Raw genomic sequence first — 27,774 nt, 5'->3', positions numbered from 1 at the left:
TGTCAAACCTGCTATTTGAATAGCCTGGAGAAAAAACAGTTTGTCAAGTGGAGCCAATCACATTCTTTATTTGATATACATTGATGAGCTATCATTAATATAGAGAACTAGTATAGAACAGAATGGAGGAAACCCATTCATATGCGTCTGGACTGGTTTTCTGAAGCAGCAGCAGTAACACAGCTCCAATGTGCTCTGAGGGCAGCGACATCAAACTGTCATTACGGCACCTGCTTTGGTAGCGGTCGTTTGATAGCCTCCTAGAGTAGAGAGAGAAAAACGAGGACACTGATACAGGGCAGAGTGTGAGAGACTGCGAGATAAGTGAGAGGATATAGCCAGCCTACACAACAGGGACCTCAATACAATTAATCCAATGGACGTGATGCTTATACTGATAAGAATTGCGCTCGTGGGCTTCATCTGCCTGTTTCTAGCATCCGCTGGGTTGGCCTGTGGTCCAGGCAAGGGATATGGAAAACAAAGACATCCGAAAAAACTAAAGCCTTTGGCTTACAAGCAGTTCATTCCCAACGTGGCGGAGAAAACCCTTGGGGCCAGTGGCAAATACGAAGGGAAGATCACAAGGAACTCTGAAAGATTTAAAGACCTGACACCAAACTACAATCCTGACATTATTTTCAAAGATGAGGAAAACACTAATGCTGACAGACTTATGACACAGGTAGGCTATAGTGAGAAAGCGCATGAAGATGTATATTTTGGGTCCTGAATTATCATTTGGCACGAGAACAATGAATGACGCTCAATTTGAAGTGACAGTTGTTCAATATTTATGATTTGCCTTTATGGTTACTATGCATACCTATGTATAATATAGATTTGAAACAATTTCAAACAAACTGTGCACCATATCGGACTCTTTTTGTCTATGGACAGTTCTACCCTGAGTCTCCAGTTGGGCTTATCAGAGCATGAAAATTAAGACAAGTCGTTATGGATGCCATGCGCACGACTGCTACCACTTATTAAAGGGGCTGGTTCTAGACAGTTAATGTTAGGCTATGATAAACTTGTATTATGGACTATCCCCCCCCTCCCATCCTTCTCTATCTCTCTCTTTCACACACACAAGCGCAGAGTGAGAGAGAGAGCGAGAGCGAGAGAGGGAGAGAGAGATCGACTAGGGATAATTAATTAATGTAGATTAGCAGCGTCACTCGATAATCCATAACCATCTATAACATTTCTAAAATGTTTATTCGTTTCTTTTCAAATCGAAAAATGTACATAAATAAAAACATATATTGGAACAGATGCGTCTATATACAATCAATAAAGCCATGTCTTTAGTTGCATGCTATATATATGTGTGTGTGTGTGTGTGTGTGTGTGTGTGTGTGTGTGTGTGTGTGTGTGTGTGTGTGTGTGTGTGTGTGTGTGTGTGTGTGTGTGTGTGTGTGTGTGTGTGTGTGTGTGTGTGTGTGTGTGTGTGTGTGTGTAACCCTCCAATTTAACCCCTTGTGTTTCCTGACATCTCAATTATCTATTTATGCTTTTCAGAGATGTAAGGACAAACTGAACTCTTTGGCTATTTCAGTCATGAATCAATGGCCGGGAGTGAAGCTGCGCGTGACAGAAGGCTGGGACGAGGATGGACACCATTTCGAAGAATCTTTACACTATGAAGGAAGGGCTGTGGATATCACCACCTCTGACAGAGATAAGAGCAAATATGGAATGTTATCCCGGCTCGCGGTGGAGGCAGGATTCGACTGGGTCAATTATGAATCCAAAGCCCATATTCATTGTTCTGTGAAAGCAGGTAAACACAACGAACGAACAATTACTAGTAATAACAATAATAATAATATATTTTTATGTACATTTCAAATGTAGAAAAAAAGAGTATAAATGACTTCCTCAACCGTTCACGCACTGTTTATTACGCACGTTGCTATGTCAAGAAAACATTTACATTTACATTTAAGTCATTTAGCAGACGCTCTTATCCAGAGCGACTTTGTTCGATAGGCCTAGTGCAGTCCCTTGTTATTACACAGTTAGAGACAATACTTTTGACTCATGTTGCAATGTCAACTGTCCTATCCCATTTGTTAGATCAGTAAGCCCTATATTTGTCCAGGTCATTCAGTTTACATTTAGAATTGTATGGCAATAGTGACTTGGTCCAAAGTATTTATTTATTTACTTTTTATTGTCTGCTCTTCTCCAGAAAATTCAGTTGCTGCAAAGTCGGGTGGCTGCTTCCCTGGATCTGCCTCAGTTCTCCTCGAGGATGGTCGAAGCAAGCTGGTAAAAGAACTGGAGGTGGGCGACAAGGTGTTAGCAGCAGACATAGAAGGAAATATTGTGTCCAGCGATTTCCTCATGTTCTTGGACAAAGATCCAGTGTCAAAACGCGAATTTTATGTTTTTGAAACAGAGAAGCCCAACCGAAAGTTAAGACTGACACCGGCTCACCTGGTCTTCATCACCAGTAACGTTACGGATGACGATATGACTGCAGTGTTTGCCAGTAATGTAAAACCTGGGCAACAGGTTTTTGTTGTGGATGAGGCCGTAGACCACCTGAAGGCAGTCACTGTGGAAAGGATTTACGTGGAAGAATACGAGGGATCTTATGCCCCAGTAACCTCACAAGGGACCATCATAGTTGACCATGTTTTGGCGAGCTGTTACGCGGTAATCGAGGACCACAAATGGGCGCACTGGGCCTTTGCGCCAGTCCGGTTGGGGCACGCGTTGATGTCCTTCACAGATCTAGTCAAAAAGCGCGAGGACATACGTCAGAGAGATGGAATACACTGGTACTCAGACATTCTATACCACATAGGGACATTGCTGCTGGACATAAACTCCTTTCATCCTCTAGGAATGTCCCAAAGCTGAGACTTGAGTCGTTTTTATTTGTCCATTTCAAAGACACAAATGAATGCTCTTAAAGATGGAAATACTTTTGGGCACTGGAGCCATACATGTATATTCTTATTTATTCTCTTGTTTTCCTCCTATCAAGAACCAGTCAAATTTAGTCGTCTAGGATAGTGTGAACAATCTGTGAATAATTTATTTCTAAACATTTGAGAAAAAAAACTGTTGATGATCGTTATGTGCAAATGTGAATTGACTGTTATATTTTCTTGGATGAACATAGTGTTGCCTCAATAAATTATGTTTTTATACACTGAAACATGTAGCCTGCATGTCAACCTGAACAAATAGCCAACATTCTCACATTTCGTTTTCTAAAATGGACATGGTTCAGCAACAGGGAAATGAGTAATCATATGAAAGAAGTGCCTTTATGGTTGTAAACCCATAAATGCCATAGCAGACTAAAAACGATTAGACTTATTCAGAAAGTGCAACAAACTTTGTAAGTCTTTAATATAATAGCCTACATTAGGCTTATTTTGCCAAATACGTTTCAGATTAAGAATTGTTTAGAATTTAATATCACTATATTCATCTTAACTTCTGTCCACTCAGAATTGGGCACTGTCAGAAATATGTCTGTGCCTGCTTCTTCTCAATCAAACCATGGAGCAACTGGAGCCTCTGGTGGCCATGAACCACCTATATCATCTGATCTGATCAAAGCTACCACTTTGACCCTGCAAGAAAGCACCTGCTCTATATAAGAGTAGGCCTTCAGATATTAGTTCTATTTTACATTTAGTCAATCATATTCTCACGTCATTTCTTGGTCTTTCACAATGGCTCTGAAATACTGAATGAATAAAGCCGCGAGAATGAATCAGAGAGCCCTTAGCCCAACTTTAAGACTATTTTCTTAAATTAAGACATTGACTATTTTCTTCAACCCCTGGCCCCACGTGCAGGCCTAGGTTACATTCCCTGAGCAACCATGGTAATTTAGGCTACTCACAATAACACTGCTCCACTTTGACACACTTGGCAGTTGGTCAAACAGATGTCATGTCAAGAACTGAATCACACAACTTAATCAATAACTGCTTAGTCTATTCTCATCAACCCCCACCTCCAACATGCTTCACAAAAACAGGGGCAAACACAAGTCCTTAACCGACAGAAATCACTAAAAACTGAATATGCGTGATTATCCATGTTTATCGTCTCAACACAGACTTGTCAAATATGCTACACATAACTCTACACTGTATCATTATTCAAGATCATCTTGACTTGCAGTGCATTCGGAAAGTATTCAGACCCCTTGACTTTTTTCTCATTTTGTTACGTTACAGCTTTATTCTGAAATGTATTACATTGTTTTCTTCCCCCCCATCAATCTACACAAAACAGGCCATATTGACAAAGCAAAAACGTTTTTTTTTTGGCAAATGTATTAAAAATTAAAAACTTAAATAATACATTTACATAAGTTTTCAGACTCTTTACTCAGTACTTTGTTGAAGCATCTTTGGCAGCTATTACAGCCTCAAGGCTTCTTGGGTATGATGCTGCAGGCTTGGCACACCTGTATTGTGGAGTTTCTCCCAGATCCTTTCAAGCTCTGTCAGATTGGATGGGGAGCGTTGATGCACAGATATTTTCAGGTCTCTCCAGAGATGTTCGATTGGGTTCAAGTCCAGGCTCTGGCTGGGCCACTCAAGGACATTCAGAGACTTGCCCCGAAGCCACTCCTGCATTGTCTTGGCTGTGGGTCTAGGGTCGTTGTCCTGATGGAAAGTGAACCTTTGGCCCAGTCTGAGGTCCTGAACGCTCTGGAGTAGGTTTTCATCAAGGATCGCTCTGTACTTTGCTCCGTTCATCTTTCCCTGAATCCTGAATAGTCTCCCAGTCCCTGCCTCTGAAAAACATCCCTACAGCATGATGCTGCCACCACCATGCTTCACCGGTGGGATGGTGCCAGGTTTCCTCCAGACGTGACACTTGGCATTCAGGCGAAAGTGTTCAATCTTGGTTTCATCAGACCAGAGAATCTTGTTTCTCACGGTCTGAGAGTGCCTTTTGGCAAACTCCAAGCGGGCTGTCATGTGCCTTTTACTGAGGAGTGACTTGCATATGGCCACTGTACAATTAAGGCCTGATTAGTGGATTGCTGCAGAGATGGTTGTCCTTCTGGAATGTCCTCCCATCTTCACAGAGGACCTCTGGAGCTCTGTCAGAGTGACCATCAGACCGGGTTCTGTTCTTGGTCACCTCCCTGACCAAAGCCCTTCCACCCTGATTGCTCAGTTTGGCAAGGCGGCCAGTTATATGAAGAGTCTTGGTGGTTCTAAACTTCTTCCATTTAAGAATGATGGAGGCCACTGTATTCTTGGGGACCTTCAATGCTGCAGAACTGTTTTGGTACCCTTCCCTAGATCTGTGCCTCAACATAATTCTGTTTCTGAGCTCTCCTTCAACCTCATGGCTTAGTTTTTGCTCTGACATGCACTGTCAACTGAGGGACCTTATATAGACAGGTGTGTGACTTTCCAAATCATGTCTAATCAATTGAATTGACCACAAGTGGACACCAATCAAGTTGTAGAAACATCTCAAGGATGATCAATGGAAACAGGATGCACTTGAGCTCAATTTCGAGTCTCATAGCAAAGGGTCTGAATACTTATGTAAATAAGGTATTTCTGATTTCTAAAAAACTGTTTTCACTTTGTCATTATGGGGTTTTGTGTCTAAATTTATGACGGAAATAACTATTTTAATCCATTTTAGAACAAGGCTGTAATGTAAAAAAATCTTGAAAAAGTCAAGATGCGACCACTCGCTCCAAATCCAGGCACTTGTCATCTCCCGTCTGGATTACTGCAACTCGCTGTTGGCTGGGCTCCCTGCCTGTGCCATTAAACCCCTTCAACTCATCCAGAACGCCGCAGCCCGTCTGGTGTTCAACCTTCCCAAGTTCTCTCACGTCACCCCGCTCCTCCGTTCTCTCCACTGGCTTCCAGTTGAAGCTCGCATCCGCTACAAGACCATGGTGCTTGCCTACGGAGCTGTGAGGGGAACGGCACCTCAGTACCTCCAGGCTCTGATCAGGCCCTACACCCAAACAAGGGCACTGCGTTCATCCACCTCTGGCCTGCTCGCCTCCCTACCACTGAGGAAGTACAGCTCCCGCTCAGCCCAGTCAAAACTGTTCGCTGCCCTGGCCCCCCAATGGTGGAACAAACTCCCTCACGACGCCAGGACAGCGGAGTCAATCACCACCTTCCGGAGACACCTGAAACCCCACCTCTTTAAGGAATACCTAGGATAGGATAAGTAATCCCTCTCACCCCACCCCCCCTAAGTTTTAGATGCACTATTGTTAAGTGACTGTCCCACTGGATGTCATAAGGTGAATGCACCAATTTGTAAGTCGCTCTGGATAAGAGCGTCTGCTAAATGACTTAAATGTAATGTAAATGTACTTTACGAATGTTACTGTGACTATGACAGAACAAAATAAACAACAATTAAAGTTACTACAGTCACTATATTTGTCATTTTATAGAGCAAAGCATAGATTTTTGAGCAGCGTAATGGCCTTTTCAGAGTAGAAAGTTGTTATTCTGGGAACTGAGAAAACAAGGGTCACCTTAATCCTCTCTTGGGTCCAGAGTTTGACAGATTAGAAAGAATCTGAATGCCCTAAAGTGCCTTCAGTGGATGACTGGGCAAAGGTAGTATGCCTATCAAATATCATATTTGCAGAAATGTGTAATTTTTCATAAAACTTTTTCTCTGTTCAGAATGTGAACCAGCAGGGTCTGAGTTTAGCTTTATTTTCTGTTTCATTCAGTACCATGCAGCCTTGCCCACAAGGTGGTGCTATGCACTAAACATAAACTTGTCCAGGGAGAAATGTTGGCGTCTGTGTAATTGACACCTACATGGCATGGAAGTGTTGGGCCACCTTACACGAGGACATTGGACATTGTCACTGAAAAATAATTGCACTGAATGTAGGCCTATTATCTTAACAACACCCCCAGTATCTGCATTTCTCACCACCTGTCCACCTGCTCTATTCAGGAGCCATTCTATCTTGAGATGTTTATGGCCTACCAGTCTAGTGATTAGAAGTTCCTTGTGGCATGACGGAAGGCCCCTTTGGCAGGACGGGAGCAATTCATGATGCTTTCCAGACGTAAAATCTTTACTGAAGATATTAAAAGCAAGTAACATGAAGCAACTTTGCATATAACAAGAACCATATGCTCTCTCCTCTCACCTGTGCTAACATTTCCTGGAGACCTCCCTCTGGACACAAACTGGTTGAATCTACCTTGTTTCAATGTCATTTGTCAACGTATTTTGACGTGGAATCTACACATAAAATACATCGGATTTGCAAAAAGTCATCGATTTAGGCAGTTGTTTGAGTGTGAAATTTCAAAAACAGGATTATGTCATCATGGTAACCAATTTTCAACATAGACAAACCTTGTATAAATAGGTTGAATTTGTGCCTTTGAAATAGCGTCAGACCTTCAAAGTTATATCCACTATCAGAAAAACAAACTATAGGCTGACCAGCACCTCCTACTGGAGAACTGATTTCTCTACAGCTATCTCTTCAGTGTCCCATGCAGGGTTTTAACTGAGCCCTGCCTTGCTTAGCTTTGATAGTTGTCACTAACTAGTACCAATGTGCTATCGTGAGAATTATGATAGAGAGATGTCCACCTCAAAACTAAATAGATTCACTGATGCTGTCCAAGTCATTCTAAAGGGTCGGTTTAACAGAGGATATTAACTGTTACCACCACACTTGATCAATCATACTGTACAGTATATCGTCCACGATGCTATTTAGGTCTATACAGCAGTTATGCAGTCATCAAGAGATTATTGTTTGATTTCAACCCAGAATTCAACTAAAAATAGAGAATTACATACAGGCATCGGGTTTCAAACTCTGGTTGATTTCAAAATGTAAACGACAAGTTCATAATTTATTTGTTGGATTCATGTCTTCATCTCAACAACAAAAAATCTATATTAAGAATAAGACTAAATCTAATCTAATCAAACTTTAAATAAAGTTAGTTAATTTAGTCATATTTTTTAATAACTTTGATTTTTGGTTGAGATGGAGACGTAAATTCAACATATAAATTATTCACTTGAAGATTACATTTGAAATCAACCAAAGATTGAAACTCTAGGTCTATTGTATTGTCTATCTTTAGTTGAACCCTAGATTGAATAAAAACAAAAGCTGTTGATGACTTTGCAAATGCTATATAGGCGTAAATAGTATTATTGATGATATATGATTTACACAGTGTACAAAACATTAGGAGCACCCCCTTTTGCCCTCAGAACAGCCTCAATTCGTTGGGGCATGGACTCTACAAGGTGTCAAAAGCGTTCCACAAGGATGTTGGCCCATATTGATTCCAATGCTTTCCACAGTTGTGTTAAGTTGGCTGGATATCCTTTGGGTGGTGGACCATTCTTGATACACACGGGAAACTATTGAGTGTGAAAAACCCAGCAGCGTTGCAGTTCTTGACGCACTCAAACCGGTGCGCCTGGCATCTACTACCATACCCCATTCACAGGCACTTAAACATTTAGTCTCTGAATATTCACCCTCTGAACGGCACACAGACACAATTAATGTCTCTTTAATCTAAAGCATTAAAAATCCTTCTTTAACCTGTCTCCACCCCATCATCTACACTGATTGAAGTGGATTAAACAGGTGACATCAATAAGGGATCATATCTTTAACCTGGATTCACCTGGTCAGTCTATGTCGTGGAAAGTGTTCCTAATGTTTTGTGCACTAAGTGTATAAAGTATGGTTACGTTCCATTTGCTCTGTTAAACCGACCCTTTGGAATGACTTCAATAGCAACAGTGAATATATTTAGTTATTAAAACATCTCTCAATAATCGTTCTCACAATAGCACATTGGTAGTAGTCAGTGACAAATATCCAAGCTGGGCATGGTTAAAACTGTGGATGGGAGACCAAATGAATAGCTGTAGAGAAATCAATAAAAAGTATATATTTTTTTAATGGATAAAAGGTTGAACACCTGACATTGTTTCAGAGCTGCAAATTCAACATATTTCATACAACGCTTGTCTTTGTTGAAATATTGGTAAATAGGACCTTTTTAAATCAAATCAAGTTTTATTTGTCACCTTATCGTGAAATGCTTTCTTACAAGCCCTTTCCCAACAATGCAGAGTTAAAAAGTAAGACAAAGGATAAATGCAAATAAATAAAAGGAAATAGTAATACAGTGCAAATAGTCAGGGTAGCCATTTGGTTAAGTGTTCAGCAGTCTTTTGGCCTGGGGGTAGACGCTGTTCAGGAGCCACACCATTGTGGGTGAACAGGGAGTACAGGAGGAGACTGAGCACGCACCCCTGACGGGTCCCCGTGTTGAGGATCAGCGTGGCAGATGTGTTGTTACCTACCCTTTCCACCTGGGGGCGACCTGTCAGGAAGTCCAGGGACCAGTTGCGAAGGAGGTGTTTAGTCCCAGGGTCCATAGCTTAGTGATGAGCTTTGAGGGCATTATGGTGTTGAACTCTGAGCTGTAGTCAATGAAAAGCATTCTCACATAGGTGTTCCTTTTGTCCAGGTGCGAAAAAGCAGTGCAGAGTGCAATAGAGATTGCATCATCTGTGGATCTGTTGGGGCGGTATAAATTGGCGTAGGTCTAGGGTTTCTGGGATAATTGTGTTGATGTGAGCCATGACCAGTCTTTCAAAGCACTTCATGGCTACAGATGTGAGTGCTATGGGTCGGAAGTCATTTAGACAAGTTACCTTCATGTTCTTGGGCATTGGGACTATGGTTGTCTGCTTGAAACATGTTGGTATTACAGACTCAAACAGGGAGAGGTTGAACATGTCAGTGAAGACAGTTGCCAGTTGGTCAGCACGTGCACGGAGTACATGTCCTGGTAATCCGTCTGGCCCTGCGGCCTTGTGAATGTTAACCTGTTTAAAGGTCTTACTCACATCGGCTATGGAGAGCGTGATCACACAGTTGTCCGGAACAGCTGGTGCTTTCATACATGTTTCAGTGTTACTCGCCTCGAAGCGAGCATAGAAGTAATTTAGCTCTTCTGGTAGGTTTGTGTCACTGGGCAGCTCGCGGCTTTGCTTCCCTTTGTAGTCTGTAATGGTATGCAAGCCCTGTCACATCCGATGAGCGTCGGAGCCGGTGTTGTACGATTCGATCTTAGTCCTGTATTGACGCTTTGCCTGTTTGATGGTTTGTCTGAGGGCCTAGCGGGTTTTCTTATAACCTTCCGGGTTAGTGTCCCGCTCCTTGAAAGCAGCAGCTCTACCCTTCTACCCAAAATACCGTAGATCCTATGTGAAAGCAGTAACACTATACTGTACTAAATACCAGTGTGACTGTTAATCTGATCCAAGATGGCGTTGCAGTAAGACGTGTGTGTTTGTCTTTGTCTTATCCCATGTAAATAGCCGGCCTTTCTCTTATTATCTTAATCTCACTTTCTATCTATGAACTAAATATACTTTCCTGCAACCCACCTCACCCAATGTGGAATGTCTGCTATTTTATTTCCTTATACCTGGAACTTCCATCAGGAGCTTGCCAGCAAACTAGCTTCCAGTCTTTGTTTGCAACGGTTTGCGATCTTCACCTTTCTCTCAGTCACCATCCAGCCTTAGCTTGGACAACACCTGCCAGTCTGCACAGCGCGATATCAACCCATAATATGTCAGACTGCTTCTCTCTACCACGTCACCGGATTCCTGCCGCTCTGGATTATTACACCGGATCATTGCAGCTTGCTAGCTGCAAATGAGTGGCTACTGTTAGCTAACACTTGTGTCCCGAAACAAGCACCAGCTAACCTTGAGCTAGCCTCGGGTTAGGCCCATATAACAGCTCATTCTAGGGATACAATTCCTCCTTTGCCAATTGAACTGGACCCTTTATTGTTGACACAGAGCCCCGCTGATCCATCATGACTGCACTGCCGACGTGACCGCCCGATGTGGTCTCAAAAGGTTATTCTGTTACGATGTCATCGAAGATCCATCTACTAGCCCCGGACCGCTAGCTTTTTGGAATGCTGTGTCCCCTGCTCACCTAGTGTAGTAGTGACTAACTGAACGGCACCCTGACTCACCTATAGCTGCTCTTTTGACCCTATGATCACTTGGCTACACAGCTGATGTCTCCTGGACTGTTTCAATAACACAGTACCTAATTTTGTTTACATATCAGCCCAAGCCTTGAACTCAGGTCCTGTATCTAACTGACCCGCTCTGCCCATTCATCACCATTTACCCGTTGTTGTCTTAGCTCTCCCGATCAACACAATGTCTTGTCTACCTACTGTCTTGTCTAGTTCTTATTGTTTTATTTCACTGTAGAGCCCTCAGTCCCGTTCAAAATGCCTTAGCTCTTCTGTCCCACCCCCACCACACGAGACCTCACCTGACTTAACTGGTGCCTCCAGAGACGAAACCTCTCTCATCATCACTCAACGCCTAGGGTTAGGCGTTGTCTTAGCCTCCAGTTTTATGCTGCAGTAGTTTATGTGTCGGGGGGGGGCTAGTGTCAGTCTGTTATATCTGGAGTATTTCTCCTGTCTTATCCGGTGTCCAGTGTGAGTTTAAGTATGCTCTCTCTAATTCTCTCTCTTTCTTCCTTTCTTTCTTTCTTTCTTTCTTTCTTTCTTTCTTTCTTTCTTTCTCTCTCTCTGAGGACCTGAGCCCTAGGACCATGCCTCATGACTACCTGGCCTGATGACTCTTTGTTGTCCCCAGTCCACATGGCCGTGCTGCTGCTCCAGTTTCAACTGTTTTGCCTGCGGCTATGGAACCCTGACCTGTTCACCGGTCGTGCTACCTGTCCCAGACCTGCTGTTTTCAACTCTCTAGAGACAGCAGGAACGGTAGAGATACTCTGAATGATCGGCTATGAAAAGCCAACTGACATTTACTCCTGAGCTGCTGACCTGTTGCACCCTCGACAACCACTGTGATTATTATTATTTGACCCTGCTGGTCATTTATGAACATTTAAACATCTTGGCCATGTTCTGTTATAATCTCCACCCGGCACAGACAGAAGAGGACTGGCCACCCCTCATAGCCTGGTTCCTCTGAAGGTTTCTTCCTAGGTTCTGGCCTTTCTAGGGAGTTTTTCCTTGCCACCGTCCTTCTACACCTGCATTGCTTGCTGTGTGGGATTTTAGGCTGGGTTTCTGTACAGTACTTTGAGATATCAGCTGATGTAAGAAGGTTTTTAAAAATACATTTGACTTGAAATTGGATTTGATTACCTCCACTGTACTCACATCCTACCATATCATTGTCTGTACATTATGCCCTGAATCTATTCTACCACGCCCAGAAATATGCAACTTTTTTTCACTGTCCCCAACGCACTAGACAACCAGTTCTTATAGCCTTTAGCCATACCCTTATCCTACTCCTACTCTGTTCCTCTGGTGATGTAGAGGTTAACCCAGGCCCTCTAGACCCCAGTTCCACTCCTATTCCCCAGGCGCTATCATTTGTTGACTTCTGTAACCATAAAAGCCTTGGTTTCATGCATGTTAACATCAGAGGCCTCCTCCCTAAGTTAGTTTTATTCACTGCTTTAGCACACTCCACCAACCCTGATGTTCCAGCCGTGTCTGAATCCTGGCTTAGGAAGGCCACCAAGAATTCTGAAATTTCCATCCCCAACTAGAACATTCCATCCCCAACTAGCCAAAGGGGGTGGAGTTGCAATCTACTGCAGAGATAGTCTGCAGAGTTCTGTCATGCTATCCAGGTCTGTGCCCAAACAGTTCGAGCTTCTACTTCTAAAAATCCATCTTTCCAGAAATAAGTCTCTTACTGTTGCCGCTTGCTATCGTCCCCCCTCAGCCCCCAGTTGTTCCCTGGACTCCATATGCAAATTGATTGCCCCCCATTTATCTTCAGAGTTTGTACTGTTAGGTGACCTATACTGGGATATGCTTAACACCCTGGCTATCCTATAATCTAAACTAGATGCCCTCAATCTCACACAAATTATCAAGGAACCTACCAGGTACAACCCTAAATCCGTAAATACGGGCAACCTCATAGATACCATCCTGACCAACCTGCCCCCTAAATACACCTCTGCTGTCTTCAACCAGGATCTCAGCGATCACTGGCTCATTGCCTGCGTCCGTCAAATGACCACTCCTCAACACTGTCATATGCTCCCTAAAACGCTTTAGCTAGCAGGCCTTTTTAATCGACCTGGCCCGGGTATCCTGGAAGGATATGGACCTCATTTTGTCAGGAGATGATGCCTGGTTATTCTTTAAAAGTGCTTTCCTCACCATCTTAAATGACAATTCCGCAAATAAAAAAATGTAGAACTAAGAACAGATATAGCCCTTGGTTCACTCCAGACTTGACTGCCCTTGACCAGCACAAAAACATTCTGTGGTGTACTGCATTAGCATCAAATAACCCCCGTGATATGCAACCTTTAAGGGAAGTTAGGAACCAATATACACAGGCAGTTAGGAAAGCAAAGTCTAGCTTTTTCAAACAGAAATTTGCTTCCTGTAGCACAAACTCCAAAACGTTCTGGGACACTGGAGTCCACGGAGAATAGGAGCACCTCCTCCCAGCTGCCCACTGCACTGAGGCTAGGAAACCTCCAGACGAGCTTCAATGCCATACAACACTCCTTCCATGGCCTCCAACCGCTGTTAAATTCAAATAAAACTAAATGCATGCTCTTCAACCGACCGCTGCCCGCACCAGCCTGCCTGTCTAGCATCACTACTTTGGACGGTTCTGACTTAAAATATGTGGACAACTACACATACTTAGGTGTCTGGTTAGACTGTAAACTCTCCTTCCAAACTCACATTAAGCATCTCCAATCCAAAATTAAATCTAGAATCGGCTTCCTATTTCACAACAAAGCATCCTTCACTCATGCTGCCAAACATACCCCCAAACATACCCATTGCCGATCCTTGATTTCGGCGATGTCATTTAAAAAATAGCCTCCAACACTCTACTCAGCAAATTGGATGTTGTCTATCACAGTGCCATTCGTCGTCAGCAAAGCCCCATATACTTCCCACCACTGCGACCAGTATGCTCTCCTTGGCTGGCCCTCGCTTCATATTCGTTACCAAACCCACTGGCTCTAGGTCATCTATAAGTCATTGTTAGGTAAAGCCCCGCCTTATCTCAGCTCACTGGTCACCATAGCAACACCCACCCGTAGCACGTGCTCCAACAGGTATATTTCACTGTTCATCCCCAAAGCCAACTCCTCCATTGGCCGCCTATCATTTCAGTTCTCTGCTGCCAATGACTGGAACAAATTTCAAAAATCACTGAAGCTGGAGTCTTAAATCTCCTTCACTAACTTTACGCATCAGCTGTCAGAGCAGCTTAACAATCATTGCACCTGTACACAGCCCATCTTTAAATAGCCCACCCAACTATCTTATCTCCATATTGTTATTTATTTTTTTGATCCTTTGCACCCCATTATCTCTACTTGCACATTTATCTTCTGCACATCTATCACTCCAGTGTTTAGTTGCTCAATTGTAATTATTTCGCCACAATGGTCTATTTATTGCCTTACCTCCCTAATCTTACTACATTTGCACACACTGTATATACATGTTTTTATTGCATTATTGACTGTACATTTGTTCATCCCATGTGTAACTCTGTGTTGTTTGTGTCACACTGCTTTGCTTTATCTTGGCCAGGTCGCAGTTGTTAATGAGCACTTGTTCTCAACAGGCCTTCCTGGTTAAATAAAGGTGAAATAAAAATAAAATAAACGTAGAAGTTTTCAATTAAACAAACTTTTTCTACTCTTTCTCTGCTACTGTAAGATTAATTTCCTAGTATTTCTCTCACTTTCCCTGTCAGGTTGTTACTACTGCTGCTCTACATACATGTATGGTTTGAAACTTAACATAATATTTTAAACATATAGTACAGTTATTGTACTGTAATAATAACTAGCAACATGCACAGTTAAAAGCAGTTTTTTTGTTGTTTTTTAAAGTTAACACATGCAATACACCCTATAGACTTAAGCTGCTTGTCACGTATTAAGCATACATCATAAATAAGACCATTGTGTTGCTGTCACGTATACTCCCTCTCCGGCCTCCAGATCATCAGGCTGCTGATTATCCCGCACACCTGTCACCATCATCAAGCGCTCTAGCGCCTCATGACACTCACCTGGTCTTCATCACCTCCTTGATTACCTCCTTGATTACCTCCTTGATTACCTATAGACAGAAGCGTGCTACACGGCAGACCAATCCGAACTCATCTCTCAGCATGTCCACCCCCAGCCAATCATGGCTAGCAGGAAGGTTACTTTACTTTTTTCTGTGGCTAAACCAATTAGGCTCGTAATTTAACAATTTTATTCATATTTACAAATGGCATACAAGTTTGTTATTAAGGCACATGAAAGTTTACATGCTCCAACAGGCATTTCTGCCAAAAAGCGCATTTTGTTTTTTTTATTTTTAAGTTCACGTTCAAATGGCTCTCCTGTGTAGTAGTGATGCGTGACATACGCCTAGTTTCCTGAAACATATGATCATTCAGATTGATTCACTCTATGACAGATAATCAGTCTATTAACTCTATGAGCTTAGAGAGGCTTGTGATTGTGCAAGTACTTCTGTAGCTAGCCTGTATTCTTTGCTTCAAAACATTCACTATCTGTTTTTCACACATCCAGAACTAGGGATGAGCATTTTAAATAATTTCACTATTCAAATAATATCATTCATTTTGGGGGATATCTGGACAGTCAAAGTACATGTGTTTTTTTTTTAAAACTTTGTTTAAACTTGGTGTAACGGTGTTCGTCTGTTGAAAGTAGAGAGTCGGACCGAAATGCAGCGTGTTGGTTACTCATGACTTTAATGAATGAAAAAACGTGGCACATGAAATAACTGAAACTAAATACAAAAACAACAGAACGGAACGTGAAACTAATTACAGCCTATCTGGTGACAACGATAAGCACCTGACTCTAATTGAGAATCGCCTCAGGCAGCCAAGCCTAACAACACCCCTAATCAGCCGCGATTCCAAATAATACAAACCCCAATACGAAACACAACATATAAACCCATGTCACACCCTGGCCTACCCAAACATATAACAAAAACACAAAATACAATGACCAAGGCGTGACACCTGGACAATTGCTTACTGCGCTGCCTGCGTGACTCAGAAGAGACGGTGCACATTGCTGCAGGGGATGGCCAGGGTCTGGTGTGTGTGACACAGGAGGCCTGGTGCGTGGTGCTGGAACTGGTGGTACTGGATCGAGGACACGCACAGGAAGCCTGGTGCGGGGAGCTGCTACCGGAGGACTGGAGTGTGGAGGTGGCACAGGATGGGCTAGACCGTGAAGGCGTACAGGAGATCTTGAGAGCAGTGTAGGCACAGGACGTGCAAGTCTAGGGATGTGCACAGGAGGCCTGGTGCGTGAGGCTGACACCAACTTCACCAGCCGACTAACACGCACCTCAGGTTGAGTATAGAGCGCTAACTCAGGTGCTATCAAATCCCCGACACGATCCGTCGGACGAATATTGTATCTATAGCACCAAGCTAGCAACTCCCTCATTACTCTCCACTCCACTTTCCCCATTAACTCCTTCACAGTCTCTGCTTCGCTCACCTCTAACACTGGCTCTGGTTCTGGTCTCCTCCTTGTCTCCTCACGATAAACAAGGAGAGTTGGCTCAGGTCTAAACCCTGACTCAGCCAAACTCTCCCTGAATAACCCCCCCCCCCCCCCCCCCCTCAATAATTTTTTGGGAGTGACTTTCGGTTTTCGTTCTGCGCCGCCTTCTCTTTTTTATTGACTCCATTCGCCTATAGCCCTCTTCGCATTGCTGCAGCGAATCCCAGGCGGGCGCCTGCACTCTCTCTGGGTCGGCCGCCCACCTGTCGATTTCTTCCCACGTCGTATAATCCATGCCTCTACCGTCCATAACATCCTCCTTGCGCTCCTGAAGCTGTCTACGTCGTTGCCAGTTTACACGCTGCTCGGTCCGTGAGTGGTGGGTGATTCTGTAACGGCGTTCGTCTGTTGAAAGACGAGAGTTGGACCGAAATGCAGCGTGTTGGTTACTCATGACTTTAATGAATGAAAAAACGCGGTACATGAAATAACTGAAACTAAATACAAAAACAACAGAACGGAACGTGAAACTAATTACAGACATTTTTTTTTTTTAATAAAAATAATTTATTATCTTCAATACCATTCATTCTTTACAACTCATAATTTACGTACATACACAAAAAATGGTATTTTAAATAAACTAATTAAACTAAAACATAAACCCCAAACAAAACCTCAGGGGAGCATCTTCCCTCTCCGTTACCCTACAAAATACCTCTCCCTATCTCCCCGTCCCTAATCTATCCTCTTACAAATCTAAATGACACCCAGCCCTAAACCCCCCTTCCACCTCTCCCGAGCAGCATGCTGCCCCCACTTCCTCTCCTCCCTCTTCATCCTCCCCCTCAAATCTCCTTCCACCCTCCTCACTATCCCTTCCACCCCCCCAATCTCTCCCTGTCTTCACCATGTTCTGCCTTGCTTCCCACAGCCCCCGTTTAAAGAGACTCATGAGAAGCCAGAGCAGAAACCTGTCCCTATCCGTCCCTCTCGCTCTCCCTACACCCCTCTCTAACCTGGCCCACGTCAATACAAAATCCCCCTTTACCAAACCTAACAACACCCGTGCCCTAGCCCATACTACTCCGGCAAAGGCACAGTCCCAAAAGACATGGCGCACAGTCTCCTCCCTGCCACAAGAGGATCTTAGACAGGTGGGGGTTTGCACCAAATTATACCGGTACAAGATGGAACGTACCGGCAAACACTTATGAAGGCTCAACCAATTCAGGTCCTTGAGCCTGTTATCCAGACCCCGCGCCTGCACTCCCTCCCAGACCACTTGCGAGATGCCCACTACAGGCGCCGGACTCCCTGCCTTTCTGACCTCCTCGTACAGGTGCCTGTGATCTAAACCTACTCGGGCAACTTCAACCTCAGGGTGCGCACGCAGCCACTTGGCCGCATGACCAAAGTGCCACGGCAGCTGTTCCGCCCAAGGACCCGTGTTAGACCACACCATTATGCTTCTCGCCTGATACGAGAAAAACACCCGCAGGAGGTAACCGGACAGGTGTATCACTGGCTGAGCAAGCTCCGTTAACAAGAAAGAAACCCCCTACTTCCCTCCCCGATGGGACAGATCATGCGTGCCCTGGCGACACACTCGCACCTGCCACTCCACATAAACTGAAACACAAGCCTCACTAGAGGCCTCCTCAGACAAGCCGGCAATGGGTAGATGTATGCCAAATACAAAAGAGACGGCAACACATCCAGCTTTAGGACCAGGACTTTGCCCATGAAAGACAAATACCTAGCCTTCCACATTGCTAGCTTCCTCTGTACCACTGCGATACGCATGTTCCAGTTTAGCGTCGCTGAGCCAGAGGTCTCAAAATGGACCCCGAGAATCCTCAGGGCCCCTTCACAGAGAGATAACCCCCCAGGCACATCCGTTCTACCGCGCCATCTTCCGAAAAACTTGACGGAAGACTTTGCATGGTTCAGAACTGCTCCCGGCGGTCGGGTGAAATCCCCAAAGATGGCAAAGGACCTTGTCAGGCACGAGTCCTTGCACAACAGCAAGGAAGTGTCATCGGCGTACTGCGTCATCTTAACACGCAGCCCGCCACATTCAGGGATCAGCAAGCCTTCCACCCCTGCGTCTGCCCTAATGGCAGCCCCCAGATGCTCCATGTACAGAACGAAGAGGAGAGCCGAGAGTGGGCACCCCTGCCTGACCCCAGACGAGAGGTCAAAAACGTCACCCAAGTGACTATTTACACTAACTCGGCACCCCGCTCCGACATATAATGTACGAATCCATCCTATAAACTTCTCCCCAAATCCTAACACTCTGAATAAAAAGGATCTATTCACGCGATCGAATGTTTTCGCCTGATATAGCGCTGCTACCATTAAAGGAAGACCTCTATCTTCAACCCAAGCGATGGAGTCCCTGAATAACTGTAGGTTCCATCTAATAGAGCGGCCCTCTACCCCACACGTCTGATCCTCATGAACGACGTAGGGAAGGGCTGTGTGCAACCGGTCTGCTAAAACCTTTGCAAGTAGCTTGTAATCTACACACAGCATGGTCAACGGCCGCCAGTTGCCAAGGTCTGTTACTTCCCCCTTCTTATATAAAAGTGACAGCACACCAACAGCCATTGATCCCCCTGGGACCCCCGTCTCAAGGATGGCCTTCAAGACTTTGAGGACCACTGGACCACGTATACCCCAAAACTTGAGATAAAACTCAGCCGGCAGCCCATCTATCCCAGGCACCTTCCCTTTTCCCATCCTCCTAAGAGCGCTTCCTAAGAACCTCTTCTAGTGAGATCTGGGCCTCCATCACTTCTCTAATGTCCTCCGGCAACCGCCTGGACAAGTGTTCTAAAAACACATTTCCCTGCTCTACATCTATTTCCCTTTCCTTAAATAAACCTTGGAAATGATCAGTTGTCACCCTGACCATATCCTCTGGTTCTCTAACTATACTACCATTTTCTTCCCTAACACCATGCATTACCTTCCTACTCTGTCTTGCCCTAACCAACTTAAAGAACATAGCAGAACAAGTCTCATTATGTTCTAGAAAGCCACTATGCGCACGCTCAAGGAAAGCTCGAGCCTTCCGCTCCTGCAACTCCCTGAGATGCGCCTTTAGGGTTGCGGATCTCTCCCAGTCAAACGACCCTCCGAGGTTGCCTGCCTCGTATTCGAGTTCAATTAACCTCTGGATACGATCCACCTCCCTCCTCTACTCCCTTTTTTCCTCTTGCAATACCCTATTATAAAAGCCCTAATCCTCATCTTAACTAATTCCCACCACTCTAACACCCCCTCGCACATGGACCGGAGGCCCTCAAGCCTCCAAAAGAAACCATAAAACCCGTCAACAAAAGCCTGCTCCTCCAGCACATCCCGATCTAGCTTCCAGTACCCTCTACCAAAGAGGCAGAATGGCGACCCCACCTGCAGCAGCACCCCGACGTGATCCGAAAAGAAAACAGGCAACAGCCGCCCAGACAACTTACCCAAAGACCTGGGTACAAAAATATAGTCGAGCCTCCGCTCAACCCCCCTGGAGTTGCGCCATGTAGGACCGTCCATTTTCGGAGTAGTGTGCAGACCACCATCTACCAGACCATGGCAAGCCATTAGCCTGGCAATGGCGCCCGCACTGCTATCCCCCCCTCTTCCTAAATCTGTATTAAAATCCCCCCTATCACTAATTTCCTATTTGTGACACACAGGGGCGTCAGACAGTCCACCATCTCCCTCCTGTCTGCCACCACCTGTGGCCCATACACCACCACTAATCTAAATTTACAATCCCTTATCGTGACATCCACCCCTATAACCCTCCCCTGCATTACCACAAAAGAATCCTCCACTTTTACCTCCCTGTGCCCACACAAAATCCCAAACCGACTCCCCCTTGTCCCACTCCCTCTTAAACCTAATAACATCCCCTCCATCCCTCAGGTGAACCTCCTGTAAAAGAACTAAAATCAAACCCCACACCCTCCAAATAACTATAAACCGCCCTCCTCTTAACAAAATCCCTTAAACCCCTTACATTTAAACTAACAAAAGTAAAATTAGACTCCATGAAAAAAAATAAAAACATGTAATACACTCAAATTCTAAACCCAGACAGAAAAAAACAAGCAGGAGACTCACCCGATGCTCCCCTGCTCCATATCTACCGGTGAGAACACCATCCGTAATCCCGACATCCCCCCCTCTTCCTCCATCACACCATCCCAGGATGCAGGAATAGTGTTTGGCTCCGGGGTGCCCTGCACCCTGGGTCTACCCCCACAATCCTCCCCCTCCCCAGTGTTGCAGCTGGTTTGGAAAAAAATTGGGGAGGCTGAGTCCCCAAACAAAAAAACTCCCCACCTCCTCTTGTACCCAGTCCTGAGTCTTGTTATGTGTGTCCCCACCCAACAGAAGTTGAGGGCCTGGGGAAACCAGCAGCAACCCAGAGGTTTCTCCCGCCCCCATCACTCTCTTGGCCATCCCTTCCCCCTCACTGTCGGCCAATCGCCCCCTCCTCTTCATACTCTTCTTTGGTGATGGCGGCAGTGGAGAGATACCACCCTCCCCCTGCCAGCTCCTCCACCATACCCCTCATCTCTTCCACCAGGGCACTTTCCCCCCAGTCCACTTTCTCTTCCACCGTCTCCTTCTCCACCACTCCTCGCTCGCTTTCTTCTCTCTCATGCTCCTCCACTCGGTTGCCTTCTTCCGCCGCTTTTTCTGGTTCTCCTACTCCTGTGCCTTCCGTTTCCTTCTCTCTTCCATCCGCCGCTTCTGGCTCCTCCTCCTTCCTTGTGGCCTTCCCCTCTGGACCTGAACTCTGGTCATGAGGCGTGCTTCCTTCCCCTCCTCTTCTTCCCCCATCACCCGCTCCTGCTCCCCCCGCAGCCGCAGACGCATAAGACCTCTGACGGGCCGGGCACCCCCTGCACAGGTGTGCTGACGAGCCACACCCATGGCACGTCTTAGGCTTGTCACAATCCCTCGCCTCGTGATCCTCAGATGCACAAAATCTGCATTTTCTTGCACTGCATGAGGCGAATATGTGACCGTAGGCCATACAGCGCCTGCAAAATGGGGGCTGGCGTGCATAAAACAACATCCCCCTGTCAGCCCCTAGGGAGAACATAGCAGGAGGATGGAGGTAGCCACCATGTCCCCTTGGGTCCTCTCTGAGGAGGGCCTGGAAGCCTCTCCTCCCATTCCAAAACCTGAGGGAGTCTTTGAGGTGCCTTGCTGAGGAGACGTTATCCATGTATCTCCCAGAAAAGCCCTCACCTCTTCGTCCTTAACATAAGGGTTGTAAATGTTGACAGTTACAACCCTAAAGTTATTCTTCGGCAGGCTTGTTATTTCGTAGTGGCACATCGGCCTCTCACCTCCCACCGCTCTTGCCCTTCTCAGGATATCATCGTGTTTTTCCTCTGTATATAGCGCCACGTCGTATGCTCCCTCCAACGAGTTGCCTTGGAAACAAAACACGTCCTTCACCGTCAGCTTTAGAATCCCCATCAATATTATCCTTCCAAACGATTCCCGTCCTAAAGGCTCCATCCAACTCCTTTTCCTTCCAAGCAAACCGAATCGTGTTGGCCAGCCCAATCCCAGGGAACGACCGTGTAGATGTATTTAGCACCATCTCCGCAAGGAGAATGGCGCTCGTTCTCTTCTTCCAAAACAAGTAAAAAAGAAAAACCAAAGTGACCGCGCCTATCTGGTGAAACTACACAGAGACAGGTGCAATCACCCACGAAATACAAAGCGAAACTCAGGCTGCCTAAATACAGTTCCCAATCAGAGACAACGATAAGCACCTGACTCTAATTGAGAATCACCTCAGGCAGCCAAGCCTAACAACACCCCTAATCAGCCGCGATCCCAAATAATACAAACCCCAATACGAAACACAACATATAAACCCATGTCACACCCTGGCCTACCCAAACATATAACAAAAACACAAAATACAATGACCAAGGCGTGACACTTGGACAATTGCTTACTGCGCTGCCTGCGTGACTCAGAAGAGACGGTGCACATTGCTGCAGGGGATGGCCAGGGTCTGGTGTGTGTGACACAGGAGGGAGAGAGAGAAAAAGTAGCCATTGACTTACGCAAACTTGCAAACGCCATAGTTTATCTATCATCCCATCTGGCATGTCTTTACTGCATCAAAACGATGTAAAGAAGCTAGCTAAGATAGACAGTTAGCTATGTTAGCTGGACAGGTAGCTAGCTAGCTAGACAAGCTGAGGCTATGTTGCTGTGCTCTCTGTCCTTATCTAGAACCACTCCATTCAGATTAAACAACATCCTGCCTGTCGATTGCTCGTTGTAATCTATTCCTTCTCATTTAGCTAACTTAATTACATCATTTTAATTCCATTTATTAGAGATCTCCAACTTCATCATGCTACTCATGGAGCCACTTTTATTGGCAGATAATAACAACAAATTACACACATAAAACGTGTGTAGGCTATACGGTATGTGTTTTTATGGGGCACACGTCATACAAACTACATTAAAAAGTTTGTTGTTTTACTCAACTAAGAATTTTAAATGTCATGGTATATCCTTGTGTGCAGCAATGTTGCTTAGATAATTATATTTCATTGAGACAAAGCCTTTTCATTGTTCAAATTGGCCTATGATAAAATGAAAATCATGAATACTCTTTCAAGTATTCAAATCTTTATGTCTGTACGGATATTTGAACATTTGAATAACGAGTCTCCAGTCTGTTCTCCATCCTTATGTTTGTAGAATTACTTTACTGGATTAAAGACCAGAACTATGACATACTCTTTCAGCAAATCTTTATGTCTGTTATTTGAACATTTGAATAACTGCCCATCCCTAGTTTAGATCAAATCTGACTAAACTGTAAATGTAAAGCTAACTAGCTACTAGTCAGGAGAATGCTTATAGTTGGCACATTTTTCTAACATACCAAAGTTTATTCACATGCATACACTTTGTTGTTGCCTACTATATTTACTTAGCGATCGTGGTGCTGCACAGTGCTTTTCCTCACACTCACACACTGTCATGGTATTTTTATTTAACCAGGTAATTAACAACCGTGTGTGAGAATGAAGGAGTCAGTGCGGGAGGGGGATGTGACTCGCGTTCCAGGGGACGTTCAGGGGGAAGTGACTCACGTTCCTGGAGAAATTCAGGGGGAAGTGACTCACATTTTATTTTATTGGGGGGCATTTTAACTGCTTCTAACATTGGGGTGGATATGTCCCCCTTGTTCCCCCCGGCTCCTACACCCTTGCTTGTAGAATCTATGCCAAGGCACATAGAAGCTGTTCTGGTGAATCTTGGTGGCCCAATGCCCTATTAAAACACTATATGTATGTTGGTGTTTCATTTATTTTGGTAGTTACCTCTACATGTGACCAATGACTCCATGTGAAAGTGCCCCTAGTGTACAAAACAATCCCTAGACAGATAACATAAAGTGGATTTGGAAAGTATTCAGTCCCCTTACACCTTACTTTTTCCACATTTTGTTATGTTGCAGCCATATTCTAAAAGGAATTAAATCGTTTTTTTCTCCTCATCAATCTACACACAATACCCCATAAAAACAAAGCAAAAACAGGTTTTTAAAAATCTTTGCAACAAAAATAAAAAAGCGGGAATATCACATTTACATAAGTATTCAGATCCTTTACTCAGTACTTTGTTGAAGAACCTTTGGCAGCAATTACAGCCTCGGGTCTTCTTTGTTACAACGCTACAAGCTTGGCACACCTGTATTTGGGGAGTTTCTCCCATTCTTCTCTGCAGATCCTCTCGAGCTCTGTCAGGTTGGATGGGGAGCGTTGCTGCACAGCTATTTTCAGGTCCTCCAGAAATGTTCTATCGGGTTCAAGTCCAGGCTCTGGCTGGTCCACTCAAGGACATTCAGGGACTTGTCCCGAAGCCACTCCTGCATTGTCATGGCTATGTGCTTAGGGTCAAATTCCTGTTGGAAGGTCTTGTTTCTCATGGTCTGAGAGTCTTGAGGTGCCTTTTGGCAAACTCCAAGCGGGCTGTCATGTACCTTTTACTGTGGAGTGGCTTCCGTCTTGGTGGAGTGCTGATCTCCTTCTGGAAGGTTCTCCCATCTCCACAGAAGAGTATGTAGATTGATGAGGATACAATTTATTTAATCAATTTTAAAATAAGGCTGTAACGTAACAAAATGAGGAAAAAGTCAAGGGATCTGAATACTTTCCGAATGCACTGTACAGTATATTCAACACATTACATGAGCAGGCCAAAATAGCACCTAAACACACACACACACAGCTTTCATGGTGGCTGTAGATAGGCTGTGTTTCAGGTGTCAGGGGAATCTCTTTCTATTCCCAAACATGAGATCCTTCCTCAGAAGGGTTAACCTGTTTCACAGTAAATTTCACTGATCGTATCAACCTTCTCGAGTAAAAAGACAGGCTGACAGCATGACGCTCAGAGCAGGTTTGACCTACCTGAGTGGGTCCGACTGACATCAGCAGGTTTTTCAGTTGGACATCAGCTGCTGACGAAGAAAGCCCTTCAATTGACACGGCGGACAGGTGAATGTCCACTGCTTCCTCCCTTTGCTCTCACTCTGTTTGTTTGGCACCAGGCGGCAACGGCCCATCTGGTCCGCTCCGGCACTGCCGCGCCCCTGAACAAAGACCTGCCGCGAGAGCCAAGAGTATGCTGAGCCAACCAATTTAGCTTGCCCTTCTGGTGTCTCGTGATGTTTCAATACATGGGAGATAAGAAACCGGCAACAACAAAAAAATCCACATTCTTGTAGGTCATTTTCAAATGACTTTTTATTGAGACACTCATTGAGAGAGGTGAGATGAACAATTCAAATTGCATTTGCTCCTGTAAGTTTTACAATACATGTTAATGTAGGAGGTTCTGGGGTTCTCACTGTTTGGCATTCCAGCTCCTGTGGTTGTGGTGTTTTCTGCCCTCAGGTGGTCACTGTAGGCAGGTACAGAAAGCGCAGAGATGAGACAACCCAAATAGCACCCCATTCCCTTTATAGTACACTACTTTTAACCAAGACCCATAGGGCTCTGGTCAAAAGTAGTACACTACAGTATATAGGGAATAGAGTGCAATTAAGGACACATCTGTACAAGTAGCCTTATGTGTGATGCCACACATTAATGCAGTAGATGCATTGCATTCATGTGTGGTGTCCTATGTAGAGCTACCGTACAACCAGTAATCTGAATACACTGTTGTCCTTGTGACCTTCCTTAGCTGCACGGCCTCTCCACCTCTCACTGTGAGCCCTCCCACCACAGATCCTTAATGAGAACCCTTGGAGCAGAAACAAATTAGAGAGGACTCCATGTAAAGCATCCACCCACCACACCACGCTGTGCCACACTGTACCACTGAGCAGGTTAGTGACTCCATTTGAAAACATCAAGGGAGATATTAAGGTAATGAATTTGAGAAAGAGCAAAGGTGAGACTGGTCACTGGCACTGCAGGGGCAGTAGGCTTACAGTAAACTACAGCAACAGGAATCTTAACAAAAAAAGATGGACTATAAAGTAATTGGAATAGATTGATCATTTCCTTTCATAGTAGATTACGCTAGAGGACATTTGTCAGCCTCTATACGGGTTATCATCTTAAATCATACAATGAAAAGGCATAGATGCATAAGTTATGTTCAACATTATAGTTCACACAATCAAGATAAACTGACAATTCCATCTGTTGGAAATACTTCAACATGTCCAGAGACATAACTAAAAGCAGACTGATCAAAATTCCTGTGAAACACCAATATTCAACCGGTTCCCAATCAGCCCAATGAAAACTGGTTTAATCCCCCAGCCTTAGACATCACACCTCTTGATTACACCAATCAAACGCTACGCAGTGTTATCCTGGATGGACAACACTTGACAAATTCCCCGTCCACTTCCACCTACGCTTTGTGCCTTCTGTAAGCTTCATATTATTCCTGATGAAAAATTAATTTCCCTTATCTGCAGCTTTAAGCCTTTCAATCCAAAGTCTCCATAATGGCAGCTGTTTTCTTGAGTATGCACACACACACACACACACACACACACACACACACACACACACACACACACACACACACACACACACACACACACACACACACACACACACACACACACACACACACACACACACACACACACACACACACACACACACACACACACACACACACACATACATACATACATACATACATACATACATACATACATACATACATACATACATACATACATACATACATACATACATACATACATACATACAGACAGACAGACAGACAGACAGACAGACAGACAGACAGACAGACAGACAGACAGACAGACAGACAGACAGACAGACAGACAGACAGACAGACAGACAGACAGACAGACAGACAGACAGACAGACAGACAGACAGACAGACAGACAGACAGACAGACAGACAGACAGACAGACAGACAGGCAGGCAGACAGACAGGCAGGCAGACAGGCAGGCAGACAGGCAGGCAGACAGAGAGACACACACACACAGAGAGACACACAAACAGAGACACACACAGACACACACGCACATAAAATATTAATTGCACATCTTCAGGGGGTGACATGTATTACCGTTTACCTGAAGGATATTTGCTCCTCAGGAGAGAGGAGAAGAAGAGAGGAGAGGAAGGGAGAGAGATTACATTGTTAGGCTGCCGAGACTGACAGGAGAACAATGTCCCAAGGTAGCAGCATCTCACAGATCTGCCTTTCAGCAAGCCTACACCATCATGTCAAAAGAAACCCCATTGATTTGGCTGTCTGCAGATATTTCCCTGTGCACAGACATCCACCTCCACCAATCTGAAGACCGACTCTGTGTTATCTTCATTGCCAGTCAAAAGCACGCAGCCCGTCGCTGCCTTTATTCTTCGTTCTATTTGGCAAGAGTGGCGGTTCATTTGAGAATGATTGCATTGAGCCGAGGAATGAATTCAACATGCATATGATAATCAACATCTTTTCTCCCACCTATGAGAGAGAATTGTTCCATTCATTAGGAATGGGAAGGGCAGGGGCAAAATTCCCAGATTACATACCTAAAATGTTTGCATTAAATGCAATGCCCATCCATTTCCTGTT

The 27,774-nt window shown here is 44.7% G+C and overlaps 1 protein-coding gene across 1 annotated transcript; it reads left to right on the top strand.

The window, feature by feature from the left end:
- The first annotated feature begins 246 nt into the window (after positions 1-246).
- On the top strand, positions 247-3,205 carry shhb (sonic hedgehog signaling molecule b). The gene is made up of 3 exons (XM_046322382.1): positions 247-685; positions 1,525-1,786; positions 2,198-3,205. The coding sequence occupies exons 1-3, from the start codon at positions 377-379 to the stop codon at positions 2,872-2,874; spliced, it is 1,248 nt and encodes a 415-aa protein (XP_046178338.1). The 5' UTR covers positions 247-376; the 3' UTR covers positions 2,875-3,205.
- The last annotated feature ends 24,569 nt before the right edge of the window (positions 3,206-27,774 follow it).

Source organism: Oncorhynchus gorbuscha, linkage group LG22, assembly GCF_021184085.1.
Source record: "Oncorhynchus gorbuscha isolate QuinsamMale2020 ecotype Even-year linkage group LG22, OgorEven_v1.0, whole genome shotgun sequence".
NCBI lineage: Eukaryota > Metazoa > Chordata > Actinopteri > Salmoniformes > Salmonidae > Oncorhynchus > Oncorhynchus gorbuscha.
Note: the sequence above shows the minus strand (reverse complement) of the source record. Positions and strands in the feature narration are given on the sequence as shown.